At 35.3% G+C, this 12,149-nt stretch overlaps 1 protein-coding gene across 1 annotated transcript in view; it reads right to left on the bottom strand.

The window, feature by feature from the left end:
* MNS1 (meiosis specific nuclear structural 1) overlaps positions 1-12,149 on the bottom strand; it is a 30,208-nt gene that overhangs the window by 4,489 nt on the left and 13,570 nt on the right. The window contains 4 exon segments of the mRNA XM_006920334.3: positions 4,606-4,713; positions 4,825-5,041; positions 5,608-5,837; positions 6,404-6,506. Coding sequence (XP_006920396.1) covers positions 4,606-4,713; positions 4,825-5,041; positions 5,608-5,837; positions 6,404-6,506 — 658 coding nt within the window.

Below are 12,149 nucleotides of genomic sequence, written 5' to 3'. Positions count from 1 at the left end.
TCCCTACAAGATTTAACTTTCCCAACATTCATGAAAAATTTCAAACATAACCAAAAAATATAAATTTTACAGTGATTACTCATATACTTAACACCTGGATTCTGCCAATAACACTTTACTATATCATCTATCAATTAGGAATGATGTAAATTTTAAGTCCTTTAACCTTGCCTAATTCTTACATAAGCTCCATATAGTCCATATCCTCAAGGCATTCAAAATATTGCCTTAACAGCTATACAGTCAAGGTTCTTACTTACACACTACAAACTATAAGGGATTTACTACCGGCCATCAAGTGCCATACAGAACTCCAAGAAGTCCAGGGAACCAAGGTGACATCCCGCTGCTCAAATCCCATGATGATAACTCTACCAAAGCTACCCCAGTGACCTGGTCTTCCTGGTGTAGCTACTGTCTCATTTTGCTAAATTACATCTTCACACTTTGAAAGGGCTGAAGATAACCTACATTGTATGAAGAATTCTAGCTAAGAGAAAAATGTAGTTTCAACTTTATAGTCTTTATAATAAAGACAAATGTTTTTAAAAAGTGGGGTTTAAGTGAGCCAATCTGCATGTACTCTTTGATATGTCTGGGTTAGGAGTATAAAGTTATATAATTTTCCATCCTTTTCTGTGTTCTAAAACCTATTATGTAGTTTGAGAAACAGCTGTCCACTGAACGTTTGAATTTTTCTGTACAACTACTCTGAGCCTGCAAACTTATAGAGGTATCTTAGTCTGGGTTCACCTCTGAAAGCAGAGCCTTAAACAAGGACTTGTATATAGGTATTTTATCAGGGATCTCAGAAAGCATCGGTGAGGGACAGTGAAACAGGGAAGGAAGAAAAGTCAACACAGGGGTACATCACTGAGCTCCTTACCACCCTGGGCACCTGAGGCTTAATCTTGCCAGGACCTTGTAAGGAAGGCATGGAGCACCTTTCAGGATGTTCCCCCACCCTTTCCCAAAGGCCAACAGGAAGAAGCATTTATCCTTCAACTTCTGTCCACTGTTGAATGTTAACTCCCTGGCCCTACCCTCACCCCCACACTTTAGGAAGCTGTCAGCATCGAGTCAGTCTAAGCCCTTACAACTGTTCTCCACAGCTGTCACTGAAATCGGAGGTGAAGCTGAGAGAATGTGAGGCAGGGTACAAAAGGCTTTTGATATAGGAAATATCCTTAATATTATTTTGTCTGGTTTTTCCACATTTTTTGAAATCACTATATTTTTAAATCAGAAAGTTGTGCCGTCTCGATTTTCACATTACTATTTTTCCTTTGTTTCTTTAATAATTGCCTCAGATTAGTTTTACAAAATCTCATAGATTTTGATATGTAGTAATCTCATCCTCTAAACTGCAAGTTTTCTCTTCAACCAATAATAATTAAAAAGAATGTAGATTTTCAGTTGGTAGGTTAAAATATTTGTTTTTAATCTCTAGTGGTGTTAAACACCTTTTCCCCTTGTAGTATTCTGGTAAATTATCTTTGGTGCTCTAAGAGCTTTTAAAGTTGTATACTTCAATGTAACATTACATGGAAGATTAAATGTACATTATTGATTATACCTTTTATACATGATATCTGTGATTCACTTTATGTTCTACTTATTGGGTGATAACACTCCTGTGTTCACCATTTTATTCTTAACTTTTTGGGGTAATATTAGGTATATATAAGTGGATTTCATTAAGATGTTTTTAAAAGAGCTGTACACATTATATGCAGTTAATCATTAAGCATATACATGTAATAGGTTTTGATATCAATACATGGTATCTATTTCTTGATGAAACAGTGTATCTAAAATAATGTTGTTTTGATATCGCTAGAAAATATTAAAAATACTGCTAGCTACAATTTATTGTGTATTCAGCTATTTATATATCTTATTTTATGAAGTGTCCAAACTTTTCACTCATTTAAAAGAACTGGGTTCTTTATATTCTATTAGTTATAAGTGTTCGTTATATATTCTGGATAAAAAAATTTTTTAAGATATGTGTATAGGGAATAGTCTCTCGCAGACTGGCTTGCATTTTCATTTTCCTAACAATGTTAGGAAACTGTGAATTCTCATGAAGCTCAATTTATAAACTTTTTCTTTTATGGCTCATGCCTTTTTTATCCTACTAAAAATTCTTTGCCATTCTCAAGTTCATAAAAACTTTTTCCTGTTTTCCTCTAGAAATTTTGCACCTTCATCTTTCTTGTTGATATCTTACTCATTTTGAGTTCATTATTATGTATAATATGATAGAAAATAACAAGTGGTGGCAAGGATGTGGAGAAACTAGAACCCGCATACATTGGTAGTAGGACTATGAAATGGTGCAGCCATTGTGGAAAACAGTTGGGCAGTTCTTCAAAAAGTTAAACACAGAATTACCATATGACCCAGTAATTCCACTCTTAGGTACAAGCCTAAAGAATTTTTTTAATATTCAAACAAAAATTTGTACACAAATGTACACAGCAGCAAGATTCACAGTAGTCAAAAGGTGGAAATAAACAAAACATCCCTCAATTGTTGAATGGATAAACAAAATTGGTATATCCATATAGCTTAATGGGTACAATGTAGCCTTCTGGGATAATGAAAATGTTTGGAACTAGACAGAGGTGATGGTTGCAAAACATTGTGAGTGTACTAAATGCTGCTGAACTGTATACTTTAAAACAAAATGGTAAATTTTATGATACGTGAATTTTACCTCAAAAAATCGCTTTGTGAAAAGTGAAATACACAAATCCACAATTATGGTTAGAAATTTCAACAACCCTCTCCCAAAAATTGATAGAACAACTAGACAGAAAATCAGCAAGGATATAGAAGAACTTAACACCACCATCAACCAATAGGATCTCATCAACATCTGTAGAACAGCAGGATACACATTGTTTTCATGTGCCCACCTAAGTAACAAAACAGTTGATGTCTACTCTTGTCACTCTTACTCAACATAGTGCTAGCCAGTGCTAGAAGTTTTAGCCAGTGCAAAAAGAACAAAAGGAAATCAGAGGTATACAGATACAAAAACAAGAAGTAAAACTGTCCTTATTTGCAGAAGACATGACTAACAATGTAGGGGGGAAAAACCACCTAGATCTACTAAGTGAATTCAGCAAGGTTATAAGATACAAGATAAATGTAAAAAAGCCAATTCATTAGCAATGAGTACATGCACACTGAAGTTAAAACTAAAACTCCATTTACAATCACTAAAAAAATTAAACACTTAGATATAAAAGTAACGAAACAAACAGGATTTGTATGCTCCAAACTGTAAAACACTGATGAAAATACTCAAAGATGACCTAATAAATGGAGAGTCATACTGTGTTCATTGATTGGAAACTCAACATAGTAAACATGTCAGTCCTCCCCAAACTGATATTCAGATTTAATGCAATTCCTATCAAAATCCCAGAAGATTATTTGTAGATAGAGACAAGATTATTCTAAAAATTATATGGAAAGGCAAAGGAACTAGGCTAGCTAAAGCAATTCTGAAGACTTATTATACAGCTGCAGTAATCAAAACTCTGTGGTATTGGTGGAAAGAGACAGACACATCTATAGACAGACAGGGAACCCAGGAACAGACCCAACAAATATGCTCAACTGTGTTTAACAAAGGTGCAAAAGCAATTCAGTGTAGGAAAGAGAATCTTTTCAACAAATGGTGTGGAACAATAAGAGATCTAAAAGGAAAAACTGAAAGCTGACCCAAGTCACACACCTTATGCAAAAAGTTAACTGAAAATGGATCACAGACTTAAATGTGAAAGTCAAAAACTTAGGAGGAAAAGGGGGAAATTCTTCAGGGTTTAGGCAAAGACTTCCTAGAATTAATGCCAAAAAGTACAATCCATAAAAACAGAAATTGATAAATTGGACTTCACAGAAATTGAAAACATTTGCTCAGAGAAATACCCTGTTAAGGAGATGAATAGATAAGCAACAGATTAGAACATATTTGTAAAATACACACCTGACAAGGATTAGTATCTATAACACAAAAAATACCCTCAAAATTCTATTATAAATGAACAAACAACCCAATTAGAAAATCAGCAAATCATCTTGACTTGATGTCAAGTTTGTTGATATTGTTGTTCAACACTATATCCTATGGTTTTCTAACTACTTATTCTATATGTATTGAAATCATTAATTGTAATTCTGGATCTATTTCTCCTTTCGGTTTTGCCAGTTTTGCTTCACATCTTTTGAAGCTTGATTTAGGTTCATACACACTTAGGCCTAGTACATCCTCCAGATGAATTAACCCTGTTACAATCATGATTTCCACTCCAACTTGATTTTGATTTGTGTTTGTATGGTATATCTTTCTCCATTCTTCTGCTTTTAAATGATATGTGTCTTCATATTTAAACTGCGTTTCTTATAAACAACATAGTTGCATCATGCTTTTTATGCAATTTGTGCATTGCCATCTGGGTCTAGCATTTTTATTCACCTGAAAATTTCTTTTAATTGTAGCGTTTATACCATTTACATATAATTTATTTATCAATATGGTTGGGTTTAAATGTATCTTTCTACCGCTTCATTTCAATTTCCAAAACTTACTTTTAGCTTCCTCTTATGTATTTCAGCTTGTTCTTCCTGATATAATTCTTGTCGCACTTGTTCCAAATCTTCACGTTGCCGCAACGTTTCTTCCAATTTCTGAGCCAGCTATTAAATTTTTTAAAAAAAGAACAAAACATTCAAACATTTATAGGAACCAAATCCTATCACAAACATTTCAGAATTTCTCCAATGTTAAATAAGTGGTTATTTTAATACCATATTCTGAAGCTGTAGCCTTTTTTCTTCATTTTCTTGAACTTTTGCCATCCAATCATTTTCTCTTTGTTGCTGCATATTGGCAAACTCTAAGATTTTTCTGTTTTCTTCTTCCATCTCCTCACATTTTTTTTTTCTCCAGAGAGCCTGCTCTTTTTGAAACTCTTCTATGTAGCTTCGAGTTACATTCATTTTTTCTAACTTTTGCTGTCTTTCTCTAAAATGCAATAGTGAGTACAATAATTTCAAAAACGCAACAAATATCAAAAAATGTCATTTCTTTCAGTCAATAATGTGGAAAAATGGCTTTCTTATTTACAGTTTGTTCATTCATGCAACATTCTGAGTGTCCACTATGTGCCACTAAATATATGAGTTATGAATTTTCTGAGTAAAATACTACTATGCCTCTTCTCTAACCCATTAATGAAGTTTTATGCATCTCATTTCAAAAAGGCTACAACCTGTTTACATCGGCCTCGCAGCACCCTACACTTCAGCTGTCTACCAGAGAAATTCATCAGAAAAGAAGTCCTCTGACATATAATATATGTGGGCATATTTAAGAAAAAAGGTTTAGTCATTAATAAGCATTTACTAATTACCAGATAATTATCATACTAACAATGACAAATATGAGTTGTTATCAGTTTATGCAATCTTAACGTATACTAAAGACTTACTGTGTATTAGACGCTATTTGGGCGCTATACCTCTTCAAAACAAGCCCGAGATTAATCTAATGTAAATCTTTAGGCATGTCAAAAGTTTGGATTAACTTACAATTGATCTTCTTCATAGATCTTCCTAACAATTTCATCAATCATGAGTTTCTCTTTCAGCAACTGCTCATAAGCTTCCTGCTTTTTTTTTTCTTGTTCTTCAAGTTGTTTCTCTAGGTCAAGGTAGTACTGTGCTTTTATTTTATTTCGTTTGTCCTCTGCAGCATTCTCTTCCTTTATTACTCTCTCGTGTTCTTCCATCATGGTTTTGGCTATTTCAGCATCATGTTTCTATTATCAAAACAAAATTTATCTTTCCATTTTCAAATCTGAGCACAGTATGATAGAATATTTTAAATAAATGTAATTGAGTATTGTAAAGCCTGCTACATATAATATTTTTATCTGTCTAGGGGACAGATAAAGGGAAACACGATAAGAGATTATTGTTTATCAGACAGGTTTACTACCTAAAATTATAGTTTATTTTTTAAAACATTTAAAAATAAAAAATTTAATAACATTAAAATATACTGATCATGCTTACAACTTGTACTATATTGGTTTGTCAAAGAATAATTGGTTAGAGACCATAAAGAATGTTGGAAGTTACTGAATAAAACCATTCATTCTAAGCAGCAACCTAATTCTTTGTCTCTGAAAAGCTCTACTATTAAACAAGTCTCAACGATATATTATCCATGATTTCCTATACCCTAAAAATCTGAAAAGTATAAAAGTACTTGAGAAATCTAACAGTCTAAATTCTTTATGTAACAATTTTCAAAAATTGGTCTATTTTTAGTTTTCTAAATGAAGCTAAAAATACAGAAAACAATGAGCAGAAACGCGATTACCATTTGCTCGTATTTAATGGCATCTTTTTCGGCAATCTGAGCTGCCCTTTCTTTATTCATGTAAGCTGCTTTTAATTTCTTCTCCAATTCTCTGAGCTCAATACTGTTTAAAAAACAAAAGACAGAAATTTAAACTTGAGGACCACAGTGCTCTTACTATTTTAAAAATAATCCATATCTGAAATTTAAAAGAACTTTTTTCTAAATAAGTAAAACATTTATGTAACTACTTTGAAGAAAAAGTCTTTTTCTTCCTTCATTTACAGAAAAATCAGAATGCATCTGAAATGGGACACTTAATTTTCTAGACAACCCAATGCTTTTATTTTCAATGATCATCACTAAAAATCTTTTTGCCAATGCCTGGCTTAGAGAAGGTATTTTATCAATATTGGTTAAAATTTCTGCCCAGCTACTAATACTATCAAGCTAAAAGAAGAACTACAGTAGGGGGTTTAAATCTAAGCAGGTTATTTAAATTTTGTCCCTCAGTTTTGCTATTTGTAAAAGGAGGTAACTGTGGGAATTAAATTAGTTAACGTGTATAAACAGCTTAGAAAAGTACCTGTTACACAGTAAACACTCTATAAGTGGTCATTATTTTTTGATGATGATGATGAAGAGTAAATGACCAGGGAAAGCTTGTTTCACTTCTCTGGGCTTGTTTACTTATCTGTTAAAAAATGGGAACTGGCCTCAGATAATCTCTGAATTACTTTTGAATCTATCACTTTCCTAACCTTAGTGAAAACGATAAGCTATATGAAACTTTTCATTTTAATGTGCCAGCCATAATTCTGAATACGATCGAATATGAGAATTCTGAGTTGGAAGGGTCCCTAGATGTCACCTAGATATATATATCTTAATTCTTACAGGAACACAGAGGCACTGACCTAATTATAAACTCAACTTAGAAGTACCCCATACCTACGAAGAGAGAGTCATAAGGTATAAGGGAAGAGAAATATTCCTGGTGTTATGATGTGCCCCTTTCCTGGCCTTACTACTATACTTGCCTTCTATCATAAAAAGATTATAAATGAGGATTAAGTTTCTCAGTCTATATATTTTTTTTTACTAAGAACCTGAGCTACATTTATAAGTTTTTTTTTGGGAGGGGGGGTATTAATGATTGTGAAACTATTTATAAACCCAATCACAATTTATTAATATTGCCTCTACCAAAAAAATGTGCATCAAATTCCAAACGACCAATGTGTAAATAATGACATTCATTTGAAGCACAAGTGCACGCATTTCTATTGGATATATACCTAAGAGTAAAATTTCTCAGTCAAAGGGTAGACTGTATTCAAATTTCGTAGATAATGCCAGTTTCCCAATAATTTGTACAGGTTTGCACACTCATAAACAATGCCTAAGTGCTCCCACTGCCACACATCTTCATTAAAGCCTTTTTAATCTAGCATTCTTTTTAACTTTAACCACTCTTGCAGGTGTGGAATACAGCACTGGAATTTTAAGTTGTTTCCCTATTACTAATAGAACTGAGGTCTTTTCATATGTTGTGAGTCATTTTTATATCTTCTGTGAAGTTCTTGTTCAATATTTTTTGTCCATTTTTACAATGGATTGTCTACTTACTGTTGCATAAAAGTTCTTTATATATTCTGGATACAAATCTCTTGTTGGTTATATGCATTGCAAGTATCTCCTTCCAGTCTGTGGTTACTCTCTTAGTGATTTCTTTAGATGAAGAGAAGTATTCTTAATTCATCGATCTTCTTCATCACTGTCAATGACTTTTGTGTTGTTTTGATAAATGCTGCCCACCCCACAGACATAAAGATATTTCCTTATATTAGTCTCTCAAAGCTTTGTTTCACCATTTATTTTTAGACTACAACTCTTTAGGAATTGATTTTTATGTGTGGTGCTAGGTAGAAACCAAGTTCATTTTCTTCCATATGGCTATATAATTGATCCAGCAGCATTTTATAAAAATGTCTGTTTCTGAATGCAGTGTTAGTTTTGTCATAAAGTAAGTGTGTAAACATGCATGGATCCGATTCTGAATTTTCCATCCCATCCTTCCTAACCTGGGGTTCCATAAGAGAATTATACCTCAAAGGAAATTGAGTGATTGTATTTTTAATTTCCTCAAAGACAGCAATATAATATTTCAGATCCACAGGAAGTTAACTCATTACATATAATGGATGCCTTAGGTCATTAGGGCTTCAATTTTCTTGTAAAGAGCTGCTCTAGTCTATTCCTTTGATTCATTTGTTTATCCCATGCTAAAACAACACTATCTTAATTACTGGAGCTTTAAAATAAGTATTCATATCCTAGAGAAGTCTTCAGTTTTGGTCTTAAAGATTGCCTTAGGAGACTTCCGGTCAAGATGGGAGAGTAGGTAAACGCTGTGCCTGCCTCCTCCTACAACCATATCAAAATTACAACTAAATTAGAGAGCAATAATTGAGAACCACCTGAAGACTAGTTGAACAGAATTCCTATAACTAAGGATATAAAGAAGCCATGTCGAGACTGAAGAATCGAAAGGGGCAGGTCCCACAACAATGGTGTGGCAATTAAGAATCAGAAGGGATAACTCGGCTTGCAGAGGTACTCCTTGAAGAGTGAGGGGTCCCAGCACCACACTAACCTCCCCAGCTCAGGACACCAGTGCTGGGAAGAGGAGTTCCCATAACATCTGGCCATGAAAACCAGAGGAGATTATATTCAAGTGAGACAGAGGGCTGCAGGAGACTGAAGTGTTCCTTCCACTTGAGAAACCTGTGCACGGACTCACTTGCTCACAAACTCACTTGGCTCTAGGTGCCAGTACAGGGGCAGCAGCTCAAAAAGCTCCAGGGACATATGGGGAGGAACTAAATTGACTAACTTCATGGTAAGGCCTGGAAGGGCAGGGGTCAGAGGCAGCTTTCTCCAGGGACTGAAACATTAGCAGGTGCCATTGTTCCTTTGTTGGGTGCTCTTTCCACCTGGCTGGCAGCCACCATATCTGAGCCTTTAATAACCTGGCTAACACCACTGGCGATCTCTGAGACCCTGGCCCACCCAACTTACACACCTGGCCCAAACCTCTTCCAGTGGTTTTTCCACACAAGCAGCCTGTCTTGGCTCATGCTGTGGACTTCTGTAAAAATCTCTCCACAAACTCCAAACAAGCAGCATCTGGCCTCAGTGTGCCCATAGCTCTTGCTAAGTAGCCCCAAGCTCGGCACAAGCAAAGACCAATAACAACTTATAACTCCTATCAGGTGGCCCCAAGCCTGGCAAAGGCAGCAGCCATTCTTGGCTTGGAACATAGCTTCAACTAAGCGGTCACAAGCTCAGCACAAGTAGTGGCTGCCCTCAGTTCACATTGTGGTGCCCACCAAAGGGTCCCAAGCCTGGAACTAATGGCAGCTAGCCTCAATTCACAGGATAGCCTCTCCCAAGCAACTCAAAGCACAGCACAAGTGGCAAACACAGATCACTTTGTAGCTCCTACCAGGTAGTCCCAGGCCGGTCACAAGCAGCAGCTGAACTCCATCTGCACAGAAGTCCCTCCCAAGAGTCTCCAGAAACAACACATCCAGTGGCCACTTTCAGACCACACCAGAGCATGACCCAACCAGCTTCACAAATGACACACTGGAAGGGCAGACCCAGCAGGCACCAGAGCCCCACTAAAGTAACCCTAGCTCTGCGGGGTCAGCCCCTGCACAACAGCTAATCCTCTATAGAAATAGCCAGTCCTCACAGCCAGTCAGTCTCCCTGAGGGTAAATCTCACCCACTGATGTGCCTACAGCAATCAAGGCTCAACTACAACAGGAGGGAACATACAACCCACACAAAGGACACTTCTGGAGGACCTGGCTCATGTGACCACGAAGACAGCACCAACGGGCCCCTCGAGACACCTACTACGTAAGGCCTATCTGACAAGATCAGGAGATATAGCCGATCTACCTAATACATAGACACAAACACAGGGAGGCAGCCAAAATGAAGAGACAAAAAAAACATATCTCAAATGAACAAACAAGACAAAACTCCAGAAAAAGAGCAAAATGAAGGCACGCAATCTACCAGATGCAGAGTTCAAAATATTGATTACAAGGATGTTTAGTGAACTCAGGGAAAGAATAGATGAACTCAGTGACAATTTCAACAAAGAGAAAGAAAATATTAAAAAAGAGACAGAAAACATAAGAGCAGTTTAGATGAAGCAGAGCATCAAATTAGCAATCTGGAAGACAAAGTAGTGAAAAACACCCAATCAGAACAGCAAAAAGAAAAAAAGAATTAAAAAAAAAGAGAGAGAATAGTATAATGAACCTCTAGGACACCATCAAGCATATCAACATTTGCATCATAGGGATCTCAGAAGGAGAAAAAAGAGCAGGGATTGAAAACCTACTTGAAGAAATAATGACTAAAAATTTTCCTAACCTGGTGAAGTAAATAGACATATAAGCCCAAGAAGCACAGAGAGTCCCAAACAAGATGAACCCAAAGAAGCTCGCACATCATAATTAAATTGCCAAAGGTTAAAGACACAGAGAATCCTAGAAGTAGCAAGAAAAAAGCAGTTAGTGACACATAAGGAAGCTCCCAACAAACTTCCAGCTGATTTCTCAACAGAACCTTTACAGGCCAGAAGAGAATGCCACAAATTATTCAAAGTGATGAAAAGCAAAGACCTACAATCAAGATTACTTCTACCCAAAGAGAGAGAGTTTCCCAGATGAGAAAAAGCTAAAGGAGTTAAGTACCACTAAACCAGTATTATAAGAAATATTAAAGAGATTTCTTTAAGAAGAATAAAATAAGATAAAAAATATGAATAAGAAAATGTAGAAAAGAAAAATATCTTCATTGACAAAGGCAAACAAAAGCAGTATATCAATCAACTATAAAGCTAGTACAAAGGTTAAAAGGCAGAATTAGGAAGACCATGTGTAATCACAACGGTAAATTAAGGGATACACACAAACACACATAAAAGAAATAAAAAAGACAAAAACATAAATGTGGAAGGGTGAGTAAAAATTATAATGATTTTAGAATGTGTTCAAAATTAAGTGAACATCAACTTAATGTAGGCTGCTATCAACATAGCTGGAATATATGAAGCACATGGTAACCACAAACAAAAAATCTATAAGAGATATACAAGAGATAAATGAAAGAAATCCAAACATAACACTATAGAAAATCATCAAAATACAAGAGGGGAAAAATAAGGAACACAGAACTACAAAAACAATCAGAAAACAACAAAATGGCAACAACTACATACCCATCAATAATTAAATGTAAATTGACTAAAAGCTCCAATCAAAAGACACGGTGACTGAATGAATAAAAAAAAATGACCCATACATATGCTGCTTACAAGAGACCCAATTCAGATCAAAAGACACACAGATTGAAATTAAAGTGATGGAAAAGATATTTCATGCAAAAGAAAATGAACAAATAAAAAAAGCTGGGGTAGCGATACTTATATCACACAAAACAGACTTTAAAACAAACACTGTCACGAGACAAAGAAGGACATTTCATAATGATAAAGTGATCAATCCACAAGAGGATATAACTCTTGTAAACATGTATGAACCCAACACAGGAGCACCTAAACATATAAAGCAAATAATGATAAACATAAAAGCACCTAAACATATAAAGCAAATAATGATGAACAAAGGAGAGTTCATAGTAGGGAATTTTAACTCCATTGACAGGAGGAGGAGGAGGAGGAG

This window comes from Pteropus alecto, unplaced genomic scaffold (genome assembly GCF_000325575.1).
Source record: "Pteropus alecto unplaced genomic scaffold, ASM32557v1 scaffold86, whole genome shotgun sequence".
In the NCBI taxonomy this organism is placed as follows: Eukaryota; Metazoa; Chordata; class Mammalia; order Chiroptera; family Pteropodidae; genus Pteropus; species Pteropus alecto.
The sequence above is the reverse complement of the archived record's forward strand: the minus strand, read 5'-3'. Positions and strand labels throughout refer to the sequence as shown.